Below are 23,355 nucleotides of genomic sequence, written 5' to 3'. Positions count from 1 at the left end.
GTTTTGGATTGATGTCCTAACATATACAGGTGCAACAGATGTCTGGAGTGGATGTCACAACTATCATAAAAAATCTTAATTGGGATGGACCATAAGAAATTTCCTTCAAAGGACAACTTCACCTTTTTGCTTGCAAGTATGGAGTTGACATATGATACAACGGTTCGCATTCAAGCACCCTTAAAAAAAAAAAAAAAAAAAAATCCTAATAACCCAATCTAGGATAATGTTTTGATCTACATTCAAGCGAAAAAATGCATGCTTGACACGGGCTGAACTTTTAGCCATCCAAAGGGAACCTGCATGGAACCATTTGCTATGGGACGATATAAGGAGAGGGCGAAAAAGGAAAAGGAATCTCCCCCATGGAATATCATTATCCCCCCTAGAGGGACCTCCTAGCCATTGAGTCCCATCTAAATGACCTGGATCGTTTTATAGATGTAGGGAGAAGAGGTTCACAAAACCTTGGCTGATGAATGAAATTACTTTTATAAATTAGACTGTTTGATAAAACTCTAATTTTATTACTTAAGTGTTTAGAAACTAGCTAAAATGCTCTTAAAAGAAAATAATAGAAAGGCCACTTATTTTTTAAGAGCTTATTTATCTGAAGTGAGTTGGGTAGACATTTTTGGCTAAATTTTGGACAAATTTGTCTTTGAACTTTTCAAGTAATACTCATCTTCATCTCTCCAAGGTAGGCCTGCATAATGAACTACCTATGTTGATACTGAACACTTCAGTAGCCTTTTGGCTACTGAAGTGACATGGCAAATTTTCGTTGGTGGAATACCAATGGGCGGTTTCCTGTAATGAATGCTCGTTTACTGCAGTTCTGTTAGCCTCCATTTCCGCCGTGAATAGGTAAACTTCTTTTTCAGTTTTTATTTATTTTTTTATTTTTTATATTCCTTCACTCTCTCTCAGTTTTTTTACCACCGTCCGCGACACTTTTCAATTTTATCCAAATCATAGGTCCTCGACCCAGGATATGCATACTATACTAAGGCTTTGAGCTTGTAGTATTGGACCCATAGTTCAGTAATAATCCGGGCTGTTGATATTTTGGTTCACATAGAAAGTGTAAATGATCTGAAATATTTCCAGGTTTAGAAGATCAAAACCACTAATCTTGGCCGTTTTTCATTTGCATGTGGAATATCATTGGTTTCTTGTCTTCACCGTTTATTTGTAGGCCACAAATCCAAATGTTATGAAAATCTGATGGAGGATTATTTCAGGAATTGGTCCATCCATGGTAGAAACCAACGAGTTAATGGTCTCGATTTCCCATTTGTGGGCCCCACTTGTACAAACCAGTGTACCAAGTATAGTGCTCATGTGGTTCTATCATGGCATGTATGTGTTATATCCGCATTATTTTTTTGCACTTTCTTTGCAACGTTTTTAGAATATGCTTACTCTACCAGGGAGCAGATTGAATTCACACCAATGGTCTCTTGCAAGTGAAATTGTCTCATTCAAGCTATTCTCATCAAGTAAATGAGACTAGGATGACTCTGGTTTTAGTGGCCGGAGTAATCAAGAATGTCTATATTTTTTTCAGGACTGTGATACCCAACTTATAACAAGGCATATACAAGGCCTAAATAAGAAAAAACTTAATTGTGCGCTCAACTTTTATTGCTACCAATGACTATTAACATATTGCCGGGTTGAATTTATTGCTAAAAATTGATTAGCTAGACATTAGCCATATTTTAACATTGATGTGCTCAAATTCAGTTGTTTGGTTCATGTGTCAGAGTTGGGTATTCCTTGAGCCGAATATTATATAAAGCGCGTATTGTGAAACTGCTTATCTTTTGACTGGGTGTGCAGTGTTTGTCAACTTGAATGGGTGGTCCACTTAGTTAAGCTGACAAACCTTTTTGGACAAAGGAACACTCACTGTTCATCCAACTTATTCAATGCCCCACATCTTGTACACATGCATCCATAGTTTGTGTAGCAAATAAGTGACCTAATGAAAAATGAGAAATCAAAGTTTCACAGCAATCTAAGAGCTCTAGAGAAGTGCTTCAATGTTTTAAGATCACATCTTCTATGGGGTCTTCTAATAGTGTATTTTTCATAATGGCCCATGCAAAAGTGATTTTAATACTGTCTAGATGGCTGATTTGATTGTCCACATTTTTCAAAGCACCAAAGTGGACAATCTCTCCATCTGCTTAATGGCTAGAGAGAAATCCACGTGCAAGTAATTGCCACATGGGCTTATAGATACTTGTTTGTTCATGTCATTTTAGCCTGTGGACCCACCAAATAATATAATTGAAGAAATTACCCAAAATGAACCATCAATCCAATTTTTAGGTAGGCGCCAAAAAAAGAAAAAAGAAAAAAAAAGAACCACACTTATTAAATATATCCAACAAAAAAAAAGCTGCACAAAAAGAGTCATTCATCTAACGGTTTCGATGTGCGCCAATAAAAAAAACTGGGGCAACGGAAGCTCCATATATATTGCTCATGAATGAATGTCATTGTCCTGCATAACAAAATTCACACTTAAATGAATAACATATTTTGCAATATCTAAATTGATAAGGTTTATTAAATATCATAGGAGTTAGAAATTTTCAATTTTACTTGGCTAACCACGATGTTTCCTTGAGATGAGTCTTGACATAAATGTAAAAATTGCAGGTTGCTTGAGTGAATTTGTTGGTATAAGTTGATGTTTGGTTGGTAGCCAGAAGTAACCAAAGGAACATTCATGAATCCACTAGGGCCACTCTCAGGTATTTTGAGTCCGGTAACATTCGAACTCTAGTAAATTAAAAACATAATAATGGAAGTTTCAATAAGCATAAGTGATACAAATGCTAAATGTAATATAACAAGTCAACTACATTAAAAGCCATGTTTACCTGATTTCCAGTTGTCAAAGGGTTATGTTGAAACATGCTAATATGAGGTGGTTGGTACCCACATTAAGTGTAGCCCACCACCGTATTATGACCATGTCCTGCATGGGATCCACTTGGTAATTCAAAAGGACTCGCCACCGTAACTTGTGATCCCTAATAAAGAAAAAAAAAGAATAAGAAATTTAAACAACAATAACATATGATATAACAAGCTTTAGTAAATATGTTTTCTATAATACCTGATTGAAATGATGCAATTGGGGGATTGTAAATGTATAATGAGAAGGTTGGAACGAAAAATGGTGCATGATGTTTGGTGCTTGGGCCATTTCTTGTCTCTCTCGATTTTCTTGTAGTTGCATAGATTCATGTCGGGATCTTTTTTTCTTTAATTTATCTAGCGGATTTTTATACACACGAGAGTTGCCCCCAACTCTAGGCTTTACTTTAATTCCACTTACGGTTTGTGAACTCAGACTATCAACAAAAGTAATCTCCTTTTCCATCGGCTCATGGCATGCTTGCTTATTATGTAAAGATTCAGTCGGCTGAAGGCATGCACATTCAGTATCTATACTTTCATCAATAAATTGAGACAATTTTAATGGAGGTTCCTTGATTCCTTTTATACATTCTATCACTACATCATGAAATTTATCTGCATATCTATCAGCCACTTTGAGAACCTCGTCATGTTCCTCAATCATTGCTGCAATTTTAAAAAGCTTACAAGATAAATATTGGTACTGCTTGTTTAAAGTAATATTGGACCTTACTTGTATTTTTGAACCATTATGATCTCTAGCAACACCTACCTTTGCATCTTTTTGCCATCTCTTCAAAACATAATAAGGATGAAGCACTTTTATATTATAATAATCTAAAACTTTCAATGCATGACTACATAAAATTTCTACGAACTCAAACTTCTTACAACTACATGTCATTGAACTGTCTAATGAATCAAATCTAACAGTCCGTCCTTCATCTTTGTTGTTATAAATAACTTGAAACTCCGTAACTGTATCGAACTCACCACATTTATAAATTGCGGCATTAAGAATTTTCTTATACTCATTTTGAAATATATCAAATACTTCTGGAGTGTACACTTTTGCCGCTTCCTTTAACATATTTGCATCAACAAACATTACAGGGGTACTTTGCCTCATTCTGAAATCAGCCATGGATTCCTGGTATCTTCGATCAGCCACCACTCGTTCGTATTGAGTAAAGAAACGCAAGAGATTGTGTTTACATTTCAAATATTTTTTTAATAAACTATTCATGCTCTCACTTCGCTGAGTGCTCTTCATATCAGCACAAAATGTATTTCGTCCATAAACTAAAGCCCATTTTTCTCTTACTTTAAACAAATCATGTAGCCACTTATTTTGCATTAAATTATACTTCTCAAGCATAGCATTCCATGCAGTCATAAAATCTTCCTCCCTCTCGTAATCATATATACACGTACTGAAATCAGTTTTAAAACCTTTTGAACTTTTAAATAGATGGTTAAGGTGCTTGGCAGCATTTTGGTAAATATGTCATATACACAGACGATGATATGATTCTGGCATCACTGAAGCTATCACATTAGCTGTTGTAGCATCTTGATCTGTTAGAATTGTTATTGGTTGTTTTCTAGACATCGCACTTAAAAATGTTTGAAACAACCATTTAAAATATTCAATTGTTTCATCGTATAGTAAAGCCATGCCAAATATTATAGTTTGCTTATGATGATTTACCCCAATAAATGGGGCAAATGGCTGCCTATAACTATTTACTCTATATATGGTATCAAAGCAAACCACATCTCAAAAAATGCTATAGTCCATTATTGACTTTGCATCTGCCTTGAACATATGCGTAATTTGATCATCTTCATCTACTTGTATTGCATAAAAGAAAAATGGATCATTTACTTGTATTTTCTAAAACTATTCTAAAACAGCTCCTGCATCACCCTTTTCCATTGTTTTCATCCACTTCTTCCGTAAGTAATTTTTATAATCAATGGGTAGGAAACCCAGATTTTTCCGACCACCATATTTGTAATACCCAGTCCATTCCGTACCAGTTTCTATGCATATATGCACGATGATCGACATCCTTAGCTAAGTCAAGCCCCTTTGTGATCTTACAATAAGTACCTTTGATGGTGAAACAACCTCATGGAAATGCTCAGCCACAAAGCCGGTTACACAATATTTTCCATTTGCCTGAAGCTTCAAACTCATGCTTGCTTGACATTCAGTTCTTGTAATTGGACGATTAAACTTCAGTTGATTGATTTGTTTCTTTTCATATTTTCGACCTTCTTTAGAACAACAAAATCTTCTTTGAAGTATGACCCCATCTGATTTTCTTACCCAATCCTTTCGAACATTGAATCCTATCTTCCCAGCATAACTATTGTAATACTCATATGCACTCTCGTTAGAAGTGAACTCCATTCGTTTGGTTGTTCATCAAACTTTTCATATGCATTGACTAGTGCATCTTATTTTGCTTCTTGATCCTCTATTTGCTGGCCTGCTTCTTGATCCTCTATTTGCTTGCTTGCTTCTTGATTATATATTTCAATATCAAATTCTAACCTCCGACATGGTTGAAAAATGATTGACTTTTAAAAGCGTTATCATCCATTTCACTACCTACAAATGTAAAAATCACAAAACAGAGTAAAGTCAGAATCATTCAAATGCTAACCCAAAGAAATGAAAATCATATTTTTTTAGATTTATTGAACCTTCAGTTGGTTAAATTTCAAGAGATGAATATCCATAGTTACAAGGCTAATGCAAATGGAAGATATCATTGTTGTGTAGGTTTTTGGATAAATAAATAAAGGAAAAACAAAATGTCTTGACCATGAAGTGAAGTAACAGGCATGTTGATCAGTGTACTAAGGCCGGCAATAGGCTATACATCTAGGATTTAGCACCTAAACTTGGCCCAAGGACTAATGCGGGTTTATTTTTTTATTTTTTATTTTTTACACAGAAGATGCTAGTACTGATATTTTATACAAGAAAATGGACAGGACAATAAACAATAACCCTAGTGATGAGGATTGAGGGATATGGTCAGGGTCAAATATTGTATATTAGACCCCAGTTATTACTTGGATCTACAAGCATAATTCCGTTTAATGGCCGATTTAATCATGTTTGTGATGCGGGGCGTATCTACGAGTCTGGACTGGGAAAGGGTACTAAAAGCATGGATTTAACGCTCTAATGACACCAAAGCAAGGGACACACTCTGGAGAACCAAGACTGAAGAATTCACATGCCAGGGATCCGAGAAAATCAAGTCATTCACGTTAAAGAGGCCCGAAATTGGTGAAGAATGCAAGATCACATAGTTCCCGCGATCTGATTGGCTCAAAACTGCATGCATGGCCTGAGGGCCATAAATTAACCGTACATATCAAATTTTAGCCCTCAGATCACTATGGAAGTAGCCCAACAGTTAGATCAGCCCATAGAACAGCGATTTGGGGCCCACCTGATCTCTGGATATGCCTTGATTTTGGTCTCATCTCCTTAAATTAGATGAGAAGTCAGATGGACGGAGCGGATTTCATTAAAACATCAAGGCGAGGCCCATTTTACATGGCCGGTGTACACAGCAGGCGTACGCCCGCTGTGCACTGGACCAAGGTCTCCCGGTCAACAAGGGAGACCCGTCTCCTTCTCCTTCTCAAGCACGGACGCACGAGATCCACCGGTTTCGTGCAGTGGGGCCCATTCAGCATCCAAATCATCCATCTGAACCGTCCACTGAGTCCAGAGGGAGGGCGTGACCCACACCTAGGTGGAATTTTTCCTAGAAGAAGTATGGAGCAGATTTCAACCGTTCGGACGAGGTGCGAGCGGTCAGGTGATAATTCTGCGGGCCACATCAACGGACGGCCAAAAACCTTCCGTTCCCGACCGAAATTCCGAGAGCAATCTGGTGGACGGCTTGGATTTCTCATTTGAATCTGAGTATGGACCCCACCAGCGTCACAGCGTAATGAATACGCAGTCCCTGTTTTCGCGTCCGGGCGCAGGCCGACTTTTGCGGGCTGTTGTATGATTTCGGTGTTGATCAAAACGCTGATCCAAACCGTCCAGATGATGCCCAAGCCAGGATTGACCCTAGCCATGAAGATATTTGCAAAATCTGGGACGGTCAGCGTCCCGATCATTCATCCAAACGCAGGTGGTTTGGAGAATTCACTGCATAACGTGCGTTGGCCTTACGCACGATTTCCTCCGGAGCTGTTGCTGCGTAAATCTTCAAACGAGCGCCCTATCTTAGGATATTAAATAGAGAGATGTGAGGGAGTTGAAAGGCAGAGAAGGCGGGGAGGGAAGCTGGAACGGAAGAGAGAGAGAAAGAGAAGAGAAGTTCTTTTTGTCTTCTTTACTTATGTTTTTTCCTTCTTTTCTTTTGTTTATTTGTTTATTTTAGCCCTTTCATATGTGGCTAAACCCCTTAGCTAGGGCTAAGAGGTGAAGCCATTAGTGAGATGGGAGATTCTATTCTATGTTTTTAATGGACTGAATTTGGTTTTTAGAGATTATGGAAGGAATGTCTTTAGTCTTTAATGGTCTGTTGTGACTGAAATTACAATGGGTCTGCTGTGGCTTTGAATATTTCCTTTTCCCCCCTTTTTTTATGTTTATGAAGTCAGGAAGCCCTGTTGTTCATCATTGTTCCATGGGCATGGTAGGATGACAGTACCCTTCCTGACCTTCATAGCATGTTGATTGGTTGGTAATTAGTTTAATTCTTTTGTTAACTTTGTCTCACGGGCATGGTTTAGTTTTGGAATCCATTCTAATTCATATACCTTTCATCTCTTTAAAATTACATCAAGAAGTTCGGTTTAATTTTTATAATTTTTGAAGGGCATAAGATCTCCCGATCTCTACAAGTGGATCCTCCGAATCCCTAGTTTCCTTCCTCTGAATTCCTTGAAGTTTTAGATAATTATTCCACAATTATTCCTTAAAATTCTATTTGGTTAGATCACATCTTAGTCTAGTTCTAGTTCTACTTGGTTTCAGATAACGTACAGGTATCAGTTACTGATATTTTATACAAGAAACGAATAGGACAATAAACAACAACCCCAGTGATGAGGATAGAGGGACATGGTCAACAAAATGCAAGGTTGTGCTTACATCATGAAAGCCATAACCCACTTATTCTAAGCTTAGCATAAAGTCCTAGGACACTACCATAACATATCATATTTTCGAACTCTTAGGCAATAACTTTTTTCTTAAGTGGAAAGAGCGTCATCAAGTCCGGTTTACGGTGATTTGAAACTTCAGATGCCACCCTCATATTCCACGGTCATCCAAGAGTAAGAGAAATGATCATGGCACGTTCCCATGGAAGGAGAATGTGGCAGTGAGGAATTGAGGACCTGGTTTTGTATAAACAGGCGAAAAACGGACTTGATTTTTGGGGTGCATGTTTGTGATTACAGTTTATCTAAGAGGCGATGGTGGATTAACACTTTTAATCTGAGTAATTGCATATTTGAAGCATACATATAGATAAGCAGAATTTTTGAGTTTGTGGTGGGGCAGATGTTTGCGATCTTGACATGACTAAATCTATTCAATTAAGCAGATCATGTTACAAGTGCGTGGAAGTGTGTTTGTTATTTGTTAACAAATTAGACTTTCTTCACATTTTATGTTTATTTGGCATTCTAGAGTATGACGAGAGTCTGATGAAAATTACTGAAATTCATTTTATATAGAAATTAGGCTTTCTTCATATTTTATGTTTGCTTTGTAGGGAAAGCTTTAAGAAGATCTACAACAATGAGGATCAGATTGAGATTGATCAAAGGGGATTTCAAAAGTGGAAAAATATGCCGGAAGTGGTAGAAGTTTAACTAGAAATTGATGATAGAATATTCCCTAAATAGTTTTCTTCAACTACTTTTGGACGTGAAACTGAATTGAATTGCAAACTTCAAGTTCAATAAAGAGAAAATGACTAAATGGTATGGACATTTGCTAGCATCAAGTCCTACTTGAAATTAAATGTAATCGCAATATGGAATCTAGGCCCTCAATATCAAGATGAGGAGGGTAACTCCAATCTGATCATTTCCACTTTATTGAAGTAGTTATTGCAATTCAATCATCCAAATGTAGTCTTAATGAACTGGTTATTTTAGACTTTAGTTTGTTGCTTTATTTTTCAGGAGAGGCATCCTTCTGTTGTTGAAGTAAAAAAGGTGAATTCAGCTTACTATGCAATTATGCTCAAAGAGATAAATGATACTTCAAAGGTAATAGGAACCATCTCATACAAGATAATGAACTCAAATGTGATTCTCATTTATATTTTTTTAGGCAAGCTGGGCTTGAACTTGAGTTGTAGGTTCAATTCCTGATAGTATTACCTTTCCAAAAAAAAAAAAGTTGAGCTCAAACTTTACAGCACCCTGTCTACTGAAAAAAAAAAAAAAAAAAAAAAGAAAGCTCAAACTTTACAGCACCCTGTCTACTGCTGAGCTATGGGCTCAAATCCTTTGAAACGAAGACTTAAATACGTCCCCTCTCACTTATTATGCGAACTTGATTTGGATAGAGGCGGAGGTGGGTGTCGTTGAGGGCCTGATCAAAAAAATAAAGGAAATGAGATATTCTGTGAGTGGATGACAATTAGGATGCAAGACAGGTGGTAAGAAAATTGAGAGAGAGTTCAGGAAAAAAAAAATTGAAAAAGGAGTTTACCTGTTAACGACAGAAACGGAGGCTAACGGAACCGCAACAAACGGGCATTCATTACAGGAAACTGCCCATTGGTATTCCACTTTTGGACAAATTTGTCTTTGAACTTTTCAAGTAATACTCATCTTCATCTCTCCAAGGTAGGCCTGCATAATGAACTACCTATGTTGAAGGTAGGGCCCCATAGAAGAATGGTCCACATCAAAGGTAGGCCCCACATGATGGATGACCTGCATCAAAGTGCAGCTCCACATGATGAAAGGCCAACATCAAATAGTGGCCCTGCATGTGGACAATCCACATCAAGCAGGCCCCACTTGATGAACGATCCACATCAAAGGTGGGTCCCACATGACGGATGGTGGACATTGAATGTGTGACCACATGATGGAAGGTTGACATTAAAGGTGGGCCCACATGTACAATGATCGATATTGAAGGTTGGGCTTCATATGATGGAGGTCTACAACAAAGGTGGGACCCACACAATGGGTGGTGGACATCAAAGGTGGGTCCAACATGATGGATGGCCTAGATCAAAATGTGGCCCTGCATTATGGATGGTCTATAACAAAGGCAGGACCCACATATGGATGGTGTACATTAAAGGCGAGTTTGCATGATGGCCCATATTAAAAGTGGGGCCCCGCATGATGAATGGTCCACATGTGGGCCCACATAATGCACTGTTCACATCAAAGGTGGGCCCTACATGATGGATGATGGACAAGATGGGCCCACATTGAAGGTGGGCCCCACACAACGAATGGTCCATATCAAGGTGAGCCCACATAATGGATAGAGTGGGCTTCACATGATATATGGCCCCTCATGATGGATGGTTCAGATCAAGTGGGCCCCACCTAATGGACAACCCATATCTAAAGTGGCCCACATGGCGGATGGATCCACATAGAAGGTTCACCCCCCACATGATGGATGGAGGATGTCAAAAGTGGGCCTCACATGATGGACAATCCACTTTGAAGGTAGGGTCCACCCAACAGAAACATCAAATATGGAGTCCACATGATGTGTGTTGAGTAATGGACTCAAGGGGCCCACAAAAAGTACAATTAACATTGATGGTGGGCCCCACATGATGGATGGCCTACATCAAGGTGGGCCCCATATATTGGACAGTCAACATCAAAACTCAACCCCTAATGATGAGGTCCACATTGAAGATGGGCTTTACATGATGGACAACCCACTTTGAAGGTTTGGTTCACTTGGACTCTACGTTAAAGGTGGGGTCCATATGACAGACAATTCATATCTAATGTCCGGAATAATGGATGACCCAAATGTCTTAAAACATAAAGATTGTAGCTAGCCATTATTTTGCCATTTGGGGCAGGGTGCATCTATGTTAAGTTCCACCAAGGGCCTGTTTGGCCGAGCAGATTGGAAGGGATTGGAAGTTAAATCCTGGGATTGGCCGGGTGTGCCAAACAGGCTGTATTTGATTATTTTGCCTAATATTTACTTCAAATAAGAGATTTCTTTGATTTTAAAAAAGTGATTTTACCAAACAAGCTTATTTAAAACAAGAGCTAGAACAAAAGGAGGTCATTAGATTAACTCTTAATTAGAAATCTCATATTGAATTAGAAAAATAAAATAAAATTTGCTCTATCTAGTACTAACGAGAGAGAAAAGTCAGAAAATTACAACATTACTATCCAAATCCTAAAAAAATATTGCTCATATAAACCTACCTATGTAATCTTTAAAAATGACAACATCACTCTTAAAAAAAAGTTTTATTTGAATATTTTGCCTAATATTTACTTCAAATTAGAGATTTCTTTGATTTTAAAAAAGTGATTTTACCAAACAAGCTTATTTAAAACAAGAGCTAGAACAAAAGGAGGTCATTAGATTAACTCTTAATTAGAAATCTCATATTGAATTAGAAAAATAAAATAAAATTTGCTCTATCTAGTACTAACGAGAGAGAAAAGTCAGAAAATTACAACATTACTATCCAAATCCTAAAAAAATATTGCTCATATAAACCTACCTATGTATATCATGAAATACAACCTATGTTCTAAGAGGAATATAAAGTTCTGATAATGGTCCCATGGTTTTATGATCCAGACCACTGCTCATATGGGCCCTATTGTGGGATTGGCCATTACCCAAAACTATCCCAGATTTACTAGTTCACAACCCTTTGTTATAGGCAGGATACAAATAGACAGTTGATAGGAGGAGAAACAGTTACGAAGAGTTTTGGGTCATCACCAATCATCGGCAGGTCCCATAAAATCAACGGCATCGATCAACCAATCATCGGCAGGTCCCATAAAATCAACAGCCTCGATCAACCAACCATCGGTCCCATTTGTATGATGATGCATCAGCACCCTATCCCTATAAATCCTCATTGTTCTGAATATTACACTTTGTTCAGACCCACCACAAATCCTCATTGTTCTGAATATTACACTTTGTTCAGACTCACCACAAATCCTCATCGTCCACTAAAAAACTTCCCTGAGAAAACCCCTTTCCATTTGCTGAATTCAAACACACCTCTCTTCTTTGAGTCTTCGAGACATTTCCGCAAACTAACATTCTCTTCCTTCAATATGTCCATAGCCAAACACAGCTGCCTTATTGCCTCTCTCTTCTCTTCATTTCTCTCCATCATTTCTGCCTTTTGAATTCTATTCTCTTCTTTAAGTCTGTCAATCTCTCCTCTCATCTTCTTCACTTCCCCATCCTTGCTAGAAACTTCCTCTACATCCCCTCCTCCAACTTGGGTCTCCTCTTCATCGGGGTCGTCAACCTCGGATTCCTCCGAATCGAAGCAATCTGAGGAGGCTATGGAGGATCTAGAGGAGGATCTGTCAGACTGCGTTCCTAGCTTCTGTGATTGGTTTTTGGCTGAGAAAGGGGAGATGGATGGCGTCAACGTGAGCCTTGGCCCTGCTTCTGATCTGAGCTGGTCGTATCGCTCGGCTAATGAGCGGTGAGTACGGTAGAAATCTTCAACCATGTTGACTAGTTCCGGCCGCTTCTTGTAGTACATCTCGGCACGTTGGGCGAATGAGTCTGCATCTTCTTCAACCAGTTTGAGCATCGCCTTTGTCTTCTCATCCAGCTCTGAGGAGGGAAAATACACCATCGCCAATATTTGAGCAAATGCAAAAAAAAAAAAAAAAAACCCGACACAATGATTGGATTCGTCAAAACATAAATTCATGAAACATAGTTTCCATAAAAATAGCATTTCCATGAAAATAAAGAAAGGGATATGAGTTTAGGTGTCAATGGGCCGAGTTCGGGCTACACATTGGGGTATTGTACCTATAACTACCTATAACCCACCAATGCGTATTGCACCCATACCCATGTTGGACTTGAAATGGAACCTTAGGGCCCGTTTGGCCGGGTGGATTGGAAGGGATTGAATGGTATTAGGGTGGTTGGCATGGATTTCAAGGTAATGATGGTGTTGTCAGTGGATTGTCTTAAGATCCATGGGATTGCTATATCGAGTCTGTTTGGCACGCCCGGCCAATCCCGGGATTAAACCTTCCCATCCCTTCCAATCTCTCGAACCAAACACGTCCCGGGCAAATTTGAACAGATTAAGGTGGATTGGATGGGATTTAAAGGTAATGATGGTGTTGTTAGTGAATTGCCTTAAGATCCATGGGATTGCTATATCCGATCAGATCACCTAGTCTGTTTGGCACGCCCGGCCAATCCCGGGATTTAACTTCCAATCCCTTCCAATCCGCCCGGATTAGAAGGGATTAGGTGGGAAGGGATTCAAAAAACATAATTATTACCCATGTCTGGGATTGTCCCCTGTTGCCATGGGATAAGATTAATGCCATGCTTTGTTGGTAATACAGTGGTACATTGAATGAATATACCCACCATCATTTGAAATTACTGAGAATAACACACGTGTTATATCTAAATCGTTCATTTGTTTTGTAATCTCATTTTATGGCATGGGCCTAAAAATGAGGTAGATCCAAAACTTATGTGGCCCCAAAGAAGTTTTCAACGGTAAGTATTCAATCCCCGTTGCTTTCTATAGTGGGGTCCACTTGAGCTTTAGATTTACTTGATTTTTTGGCCCATGCTCTAAAATAATCTCGAAAAATGGGTGGATGGTGTGGATATAGCCCACACATCATGGTGGGACCTACACAACTTGCTAATATTGAGTGAAATTGTCACGGAACCAATGCAATTCCATCTGCTCTAATTCCAAGCTTTTCCATTCTTCCCAAACATGGAGTGGAATTGGCACGGGACCAGATGAATCCCATCCCACCTAATCCCTTCTAATCCCACCGCCCAAACACGCCCTTAGTGTGTTGATGTACCCATTAGGTTACAGGGTAACCATTTATGTTTTGAGATTGAAAACACACACGTTGACTTCAAAAGATGAATATATCATACTATTTTGAATTAAGAAAAACAAAGATCAAACCTTCTTCATGTTATTTTTAATCCATCATATGATTAAAAGCTAAAAACTATCTAAGTTGAGTTTATTTATTTATTTATTTTAACTAGAAAAATGTTTTTAAAGCTAGAAACTTGATGAATTCATAGTAATATTAATATTAAGATTTTTTTATTTTTTTTTAAAAGTCTCGGCCTATGGATTCAAGTGAAGTAACTTAGTTGAGTTTTTCTAGTCTAAATTTAATATTTAGACTATATAAATATTATAGAGTCTTGGTGGGTCGAGTTGAGTTCTTTTGAGTACTGGACTCATGCAACCAATCTTGCTTGCACAATGGAAAGAGCCACTAGTTTATCCCTCCATCGAATCAAATTAGCCAAAGGCGTGCATTCATGAGCCCATGCTAAAGTTTCAATCAATTCCTACCAATATCCACGGCAGGAAATTAAGAACATAAATCCAGTAGCCCAAACAAGATGCCCAAATAGGAACATCCATGCCCAAACTAATAAACTATCCGTACCAAAAGGGTTATATCCATTGATAAGTTGTGAAGAGTTTAACCATAGAATTATCTCTTAACCATCCCATCAAATAAGTGGAGGATTCATTAAATTGTGAAATGTTACTCTGCCATAATATCATATATTCCGCCTAACATCGTTCTCGCCAAGGTTGTATGTCTTTTTTCAGCCTACTCAAATCCAAACCATTGGGACCCCTTGGAGGTTCCAACTAGGGAGCGGAGATCCCAAAACGCATAGTTTCTCCTCCGAAAATGACCTTTCTAGTCGGGGAACACATTAGATATTTACCTAAACCAATAGGTCCTTGAGCAGATCCCACGTTAGCCTCAAGACGAGACCGGTAATAAGTTAAGCTTATAGACGCAGACATGGACGAAGGGACGACAAGACACGAATATCAGCTTGAAAGAAAACATCCCGTGGCCCCGGCAAGTCTTTAATGGTAGGTGTTCAATCCCCACTGTTTTGTGGTGGGGTCCAATTGAGCTTTGGATCAGCCTCATTCTTTGGCTCATGCCGTAAAATGATCTCTCCGCCTAATGTCGTTCTTGCCAAGCTTGTATGTCTTTTTTCAGCCTACTCAAATCCAAACCATCGGGACCCCTTGGAGGTTCCAACTAGGAGCGGAGATCCCAAAAACGCATAGTTTCTCCTCCAAAAATGACCTCTCCAGTCGGGGAACACATTAGATATTTACCTAAACCAATAGGTCCTTGAGCAGATCCCACGGTAGCCTCAAGACAAGATCGGTAATAAGTTAAGCTAATAGATGCAGACATAGACGAAGGGACGACAAGACACGAATATCAGCTTGAAAGAAAACATCCCATGGCTCGGGAAGTCTTTAATGGTAGGTGTTCATTCCCCACTGTTTTGTGGTGGGGTCCAATTGAGCTTTGGATCAACCTCATTCTTTGGCTCATGCCCTAAAATGATCTCTCCAAATGGATCACCACACCTGTCCAAAATGTCCAAATGCCAGGATGGACCATGGTCGCAAAATCCAACCATTTGGAAGATCCTGTTAGCTTGGATCTATAGGGTGGATACGAGGTGGGTGGATCCCTGACGCCCAGCTTGATGTATCTGCCTTATATCCATGCCATGCCGTCCATCTGTTCTGAAAAATCATTTTAGGGCATAATCTAAAAAATGAAGCAGATCCAAATCTTAGGTGGACCATAGTACAGGAGACCGTGATAATTGATGATTAAAAACTTCTTGTGGGCCACAAAAGGTTCGGATCAAGCTAATATTCGTGTGGTCTATTCATCCAGATCTTTGTGACCTTATCAACAGGTTGGATGGCAAATGAATATTACGGTGGCCCCCATCAAGTTTTTAATGGTGGGGATTCAATCACGACTGTTTCCTGTGGTGTGTTCCACCTAAGATTTGGATATGCTTCATTTACGGGATCATACCCTAAAATGACCTGTCAAAATGGACGGTGTGGATGTAAAGAACATACATTACAGTGGGCCCCACAATAAGGGATCCACCGACACGGAGCCCCTTCCAATCAATGTAACTTTCATGCTTCTAATTTTTCAGCCGATGGTTAGAATGATTGGATCTTTCAATCAATGCAACTTTCTGGCTATGGCCCGTCCATGGGATGGCTGCAGGATTAACAGTCCCGATCACCACACATTTGCTCAGCATGAACAGCTTAGATGGTGCCACATATACAAACAAAGAACAGCTATATTAACAAAGGACCCTAAGATAAAACCAAGAGAGATTTTAGACACTTTTGTTTCCTAGATATTAGCACTTGTCCCTGTACGGACAAATGACACGCTTTTGTTTTTTGAGATATTAGCCACGCATGACACACGTGTATGAGATCTAAACCATTGATTTGATAAAATTAACTGTTGATCAAGTACCATATTGAAGATCCAACTAATTGTGCAATCATAGCCATTGGATCAGAGGACTTACGGAGATTAAAGGAAACCAATTACAGAAAAGTAGACCAAGAGTCCACATTCAAGGGCCAAAAGTTCTCATTTTGGCCCACCCCCACCATGATTGTATGGATGGATAATCCATTTCAGGTTGTAATGGATGAGACCCAAAAGCTCTCTCACAGGCCCACCATTATGATTGTACGGAGGATATCAGATGAACAGCCTGGATGTCGTACATGTGTCTTTAACACCAATTCCTTCACAAAAGTTCAAATTTTCATAATGACTTTTTTCTAAGAGAATGGACCAGCACATCCAAGCCATCCAAGCAGTGGGGCCCTGCCTTGAGGATCATTCGCAGGAAAATCAGGCTGGTTCACTCACTAGGTAGGCCACACCATTGAAATAAATAGATGGACGAGGATCTGACTCAACGTACAGGATGGCTCACGAGATGAGTGAATCGGTCTGATGTGGGGCGAAACTCCTACACCTTGCACGTGTGACATGTTGGTTGGAAAAATAACGTGCGGTATCCAGCTGTTGTGTGCCTGACCTAAGTAGAGGTTTTAGTTCCATGACCATGATTTCAGTGCTCGTGGCCCAAATCAAACTGATATATGTCAGGTGGGGAGGTGGGATTGAATCTACCCTAGTCAAGTGGGTCCTAGTCCTACTTTCATCTCAACCATTCATTTGAAGACCACCATCCACATGGCTAGAATAGTCCACTTGGTTTGATTTTTAAATGGTCCTAGTCATCAGATGATTCCTATTGTTGACTCCCAGTTTCATCTCAACCACCCATTTGAAGTCCACCATCCACATGGCTAGAATAAGTCCATTTGGTTTGACTTTTAAATGGTCCTAAGATGGTTCCTACTGTTGACTCCCAGTTTCATCTCAACCACCCATTTGAAGTCCACTATCCACATGGCTAGAATAGTCCATTTGGTTTTATTTTTAAATGGTCCTACCCATCAGATGGTTCGTACCGTTGATTCCCTGTTTCATCTCAACCATCCATTTGAAGGCCACCATTCATGTCGATAGGATTCTACATTTTGTTTGATTTTCAAATGTGGGCCAGCATGCCACAAGCACCCACTTTGCGGATGGTCTGGATTCGCCATCTGCCACGTGTAAGCTAGTGGACCACTATAAATATTTAAGAAGAGAGAGTAAGGAAACCTGTAAGTGTAGATTGAAGCCAGGGAGAGCGTCTGGGACTGTTGTGGCTATCAAACCACCATGAGTGTGAGGGAGGCTTCTTCAAGAACATTTTTTCTCCCTTTCCTCCTTTTACCTACACATACAATCAAAAGGACACAAATCAGAGCCGTTCATTATGTGGGTCACACGAGAATGAAACCAAAATGGACTTAGGCACCCTCAATTTTGGGCCATGCCATGGTGGGACCTGCCTGATCAACATGCAAGCCGCGATGGTCATGTGTCCGGGCCCAGCCTATTATACCAGGCCGGTCCGCCCATCATTTCATGTGAAAGAATCAAAAGTGGACTGAAAGGATTAACCAACGGTCCACAATCAACCAGATTGTGTCTCCTAAGGGTCTGTTTGGGCGGTGGGATTAGAAGGGATTAGCTGGGATGGGATTCAAAAAATATAATTATTACCCATGGCAGGGATTGTCCCCTGTTGCCATGGGATAAGATTAATGCCCTGCTTTGTTGATAATCCGGTGGTGCATTGAATGGATATACCCACCATTATTTGAAATTACTGAGAATAACACATGTCTAAACTGTTCAATTGTTTTTTAACCTCATTTTATGGTATGGGCCTAAAAATGAAGTAGATCCAAAACTTAATTAGCCCCAAAGAAGTTTTCAACGGTAAGTATTCAATCCCCATTGCTTTCTATGTTGGGGTCCACTTGAGCATTAGATTTACCTGATTTTTTGGCCCATGCTCTAAAATAATCTCGATAAATGGGTTGACGGTGTGGATATAGCCCACACATCATGGTGGGACCTACAACAACTTGCTAACATTGAGTGAAATTGGCACGAACTCAATGCAAATCTATTTAATGTAATTCCGAGCTTTTCCATTCTTCCCAAACGTGGAGTGGAATTGGCACAGGCGTGTTTGGGCGGTGGGATTAGAAGGGATTAGGTGGGATGGGATTCAAAAAACATAATTATTACCCGTGGCTAGATTGTCCCCTGTTACCATGGGATAAGATTAATGCCATGCTTTGTTGGTAATATGGTGGTACATTAAATGGATATACCCACCATCATTTGAAATTATTGAAACTAACACACGTGTTATATCTAAATCTTTCATTAAAAATGAAGTAGATCCAAAACTCATGTGGCCCCAAAGAAGTTTTCAACGTATTCAATCCCCATTGCTTTCTATGGTGGGGTCCACTTGAGCTTTAGATTTAACTGATTTTTTGGCCCATGCTTTAAAATAGTCTCTAAAAATGGGTGGACAGTGTGGATATATAGCCCACACATCATGGTGGGACCTACAGTGAGTAAAATTGGCACGGGACCCAATGCAATTCCATCTAATCTAATTCCAAGCTTTTCCATTCTTCCCAAACATAGAGTGGAATTGGCACGGGACCAGATGAATCCCATCCCACCTAATCCCTTCTAATCCCACTGCCCAAACACGCCCTAATGAGGGGACCAGCATTGGTCTTGAGCCCACAACACACACGTAGTGTTGTGCAGGGATTTTTATTTGAGGAAAAAATGATACTCTGGCGATATGTGATGGTTCATACTCACGGACCAGATGAGTGATGGAATCCAGTGGACACTTGATGCCACTTCCCCTGCAAGGTGCGGGTGTGGCATCCAATCCGTTCATTACGTTAAGGCCCCACCACAAAATTCGGATGCCCCAAAACTCAAGCCGATCCAATCATCACGTGGTGGCCCACCAGGTGAATTTAGATAGAGGTTCTAGATGGTTACTGTGTTAGATCGATGTGGTCGTGCATATGCCATCCAAACCGTCCATTACGTGAGCCCTTCCCCTGATGATGAAGGGATGCCCCATAGTAAGGACAGTTGGGCCACACCACATCGTTGAAAACAATGGACAGAGACAGGTTGGGTGTCGTACATGGAAGCGGATTGTGTACTGAGTAACTCAGTACGGTAAGCGTACTGAGTAAACTCAGTGGCCCCAGTGTCATTCATAACACACACGTAGTGCTGTGCAGGGATTTTTATTTGAGGAAAAAATGATACTCTGGCGATATGTGATGGTTCATACTCATGGACCAGATGAGTGATGGAATCCAGTGGACACTTGATGCCAGTTCCCCTGCAGGGTGCGGGTGTGGCATCCAATCCGTTCATTACTTAAGGCTCCACCACAAAATTCAGATGCCCCAAAAATCAAGCCGATCCAATCATCACGTGGTGGCCCACCAGGTGAATTTAGATAGAGGTTCTAGATGGTTACTGTGTTAGATCGATGTTGTCGTGCATGTGCCATCCAAACCGTCCATTACGTGAGCCCTTCCCCTGATGATGAAGGGATGCCCCATAGTAAGGACAGTTGGGCCACACCACACCGTTGAAAACAATGGACAGAGACAGGTTGGGTGGGCCCCACAGGCAGCCATTGTCTCATTCAACAAGCATTTGTAGAGGAGCCGGCCTAGAAGTTGAAAATAATTACACCTCCGTATTCATAGTGGAACCACGTGTACAATTTGCCATTGCCACCATCAACGCCGGTTGACCAGCTTTCCCCGCAAGACACGTGGAAGGGTGAGGTACAAATCGGGGCCGTCTATGCCGTGGGCCCTACTATGCTTACCAAAGCGTGTCATGATAGACGGTCACTGGGGAGAGATGGGCCACCGCGATTTGTGCGTGATATCTACGCTGTCCATCAGTTAAGCCAGCATAGGCTAGTACATCAGCTCAAAAGTAGAGTAAAAACTCAAGTGGAGATTGAACGCCTACCATTATAACCTTCTTGGGCCCACATAAGTTCTGATGATGCTTTGTCCTTTCCCTAAATTCTGCGGGGTGGTCCTTATGAACGGATCGGATGGCATTTAAACATCAAGGTGAGGCCCAGGAAAGCTTCAACGGTGGGTGTTTTCATCCCCTGTTTCCTGTGGTGTGGTCCACTTGAGTTTCCGGATCTCCCTCGTTTTTGGAGGATATCCAAACATGAGCTGACGAAACTGATGGATGGAGCGGATGTCTCACGGACATTGCAGTGGACTCCACAGAGGCTCCAGAAATCAGGACCGTACACCACCATCCATGGCATAGTTGGAACTTGGAAGGCAATCCAAAACGTCAAAATTGTTGAACCGGTTTTGGATTAAAGCATGGCCAAAAAACACTGCTTTTAACCATCCATTTGATAGCCACAAGTTGGACGGTTGAAATAACTCGCTCTGCGTGACTCTAAAGTTACGGATCCATCACCCATAATCTGGATGGTGTGGATGCTACACACGTGTGCTTCTCATATGGCCCCACTTGAGTTTTGGATCCACCTCTTTTTTGGTCGCATGACCTAAAATGAGCTCGCAAAACGGATGGACGGGTGGATTTCTCACAAACATTACAGTGGCCCCACCTAGCATCCCAGCGCAGGAACTTCCTGCGAGAGGCTTTCGGAGGAAATCCGCGGTCATCACCGTTTTTGAGAAAACGGGTGGCGAGCTGCCTCCAACTTGCTCCGATTAGCACGTGTCGTAGTAGATAATATCACGATATTATTAAAAACACCGTGCTTTTATCGCGAAAATAACTCGAAAATGGTTTAACCTCGTAAGAAATTTTCTATATTAACGTATCTTTAAAATTTAAAATTATTAATTAATTTAAAATAAATATTTTAAAAGATAATTTCGAGAGGTAAAAAAAACTCAAATTTTGAAAATCTCCCGAGAAGGAGATTTATCACGGTTCCCGAAAGGAAATGGACATTTTGGTAATTTCAGTCCAACCCGATTCAAAATAGCACGGAAACCGATGCATAAGTGACGTGATTCATCGAGATTGCCTGGCGGAATACGTGTCAGAGGTCCGACGGAAGCACACGTGTCAGAGATCTGGAGCATTCGCCAGCTGCGAGTCCCGAAGGCAGGAAGTTCGTCTGCTCAGAAGGTAGGTGGGCCACCTTCCGCTTTGCCAGCTCATGTGAGTACACGAGACAAAAAATAGGCTGATCCAAAATTCAAGTGGGCGCACGACGGGAAAAAATGGTTATGAAAAATTGAAAATGGCTACCGTTGAAACCAGGTTCACCGTGACTTTTACATGCCATCCACACCGTTCATTCCTACTGGGATGAGCTGAAAAAACAAAAATATTAGCCCGATCCAGAACTTTCGTAGCCCGAAGAATGTTTCAACGGTGGACGTTCAACCCTCACTATTTCCTGTCGTGTGGCCCCACTTTAGTTTGGGATATGTCTCTTTTCAGTGTTCACGTCCAACCATGATCTGAAAAAACGGATGGACGGAGAGGATTTTTCACAAACATCACGGTGGGCCGGACCTGGTGGGCCACGCTTCTGGAAACAGTGGGGATTGAACGCCCACCGTTGAAACGTTTGTGCCGCCACGTAAGTTTTTAGATCACGCTAATATGTGTTTTGAGATCATCCCAGTGGGAATTACTTCATGAACGGTTTGGATGGCACGTAAACATCAAGATGGAGCCGGGAAGGTTTCAACGGAAAGCATTTCCCTTCCCGCTATTTCCTATCGTGTGGCCCGCTTGTGTATTGGATCCGCCTCGTTTTTGCGCTCATGTCCTGACATGAGCTGGCAAAACGGCTGGACGGGGTGGATTTCTCACAAACATCACGGTGGGCCCCAACTAATCAACGTCCGGTAGGGTGCACCGAAAATGCCATACACCAGAAAACAGGGTAGGGAGATCATGAACTAAAAGCCAAACGTGCTTTGGACTCTTCGACTTTGACACCTGTGCCCTCGCGCCCGGATCTTGATAAGGAAGAACTCCAAGTCCACACGTGTGACGAGCCACGTGTGGAGAAGTCTAGCAAACATCCGTCCTCTCCTCTTTGCTAGACGTCTAGACACGTGACTCGCCACACGTGTTGATATCTGAAACGTGTTCCGGCCCCCCGGCATGACTAATCCCGCAGAAACACGATCTACTAGAAGCGAAAACAAAAATCGCCGGAATCTGACACTACGACCGGAAAAACACAAGAACAAAGATCTAAACCAGCAAACAAAGCCATTTTCCTTTCTGTTTTCACCGGCGAAAAGACGCCACGTCAGCATCTAAAAACGTGTAGGAGAAATAGAAGAAGAAGAAAGAAAACGCACCTGCTCTGCTCTGGTTTTCCTTCGCTTGGAAGAAGGAAAGAAGCCTCTCTCTCTCTCTCTCTCTCTCTCTGTATCGAGAGGCTGTTTGATTTTTAAATGACGCACTCTCCTCAAGTCGTAGTTCAAATAGACTGCAGCTACGGTTTTACAGTGCTTCTCTCCAATAGGATTCTGACACGTGTCAGCTCGGGAAATCGATGGAGGGGGGAGTTTCGTGATGACCGGAATGCCCTTTTGTGAGCTTGTTATTTACTGGGCTTTAACTTCTTTGTGATGGTTCCCACGCATGCACTCAGTAATTACACACGCGGCATTAATTTAGCCGAAATCCAACCGTCCAAACAGTGGGACCAATGTGTTTAGGTTATTCTCTGTAAATTGGTGAATTCTAACCGTCCATTCTGGACCGTTGAGCATTTTTAACCTTAACCGTGGATCAGATGTTCACCGATCGACCGTTTGTGATTCTTCTGTTCAGATTTCA

The 23,355-nt window shown here is 40.8% G+C and overlaps 1 protein-coding gene across 2 annotated transcripts; it reads right to left on the bottom strand.

Moving 5' to 3' along the window:
* Positions 1-11,582: 11,582 nt before the first annotated feature.
* LOC131230682 (protein NETWORKED 3C-like) lies at positions 11,583-23,073 on the bottom strand. Of its 2 annotated transcripts, none has more exons than XM_058226595.1 (3): positions 22,872-23,073; positions 17,740-17,854; positions 11,583-12,775 (listed from the first exon to the last, which is right to left on the bottom strand). In XM_058226595.1, the coding sequence occupies exons 2-3, from the start codon at positions 17,828-17,830 to the stop codon at positions 12,141-12,143; spliced, it is 726 nt and encodes a 241-aa protein (XP_058082578.1). In that variant the 5' UTR covers positions 17,831-17,854; positions 22,872-23,073; the 3' UTR covers positions 11,583-12,140. The 2 variants fall into 2 exon arrangements, with proteins under 2 accessions (XP_058082578.1, XP_058082577.1); XM_058226594.1 differs by having other exon boundaries at positions 17,740-17,847; positions 22,868-22,959.
* Positions 23,074-23,355: the final 282 nt, after the last annotated feature.

This window comes from Magnolia sinica, chromosome 17 (genome assembly GCF_029962835.1).
Source record: "Magnolia sinica isolate HGM2019 chromosome 17, MsV1, whole genome shotgun sequence".
Lineage (NCBI taxonomy): Eukaryota > Viridiplantae > Streptophyta > Magnoliopsida > Magnoliales > Magnoliaceae > Magnolia > Magnolia sinica.
The sequence above is the reverse complement of the archived record's forward strand: the minus strand, read 5'-3'. Positions and strand labels throughout refer to the sequence as shown.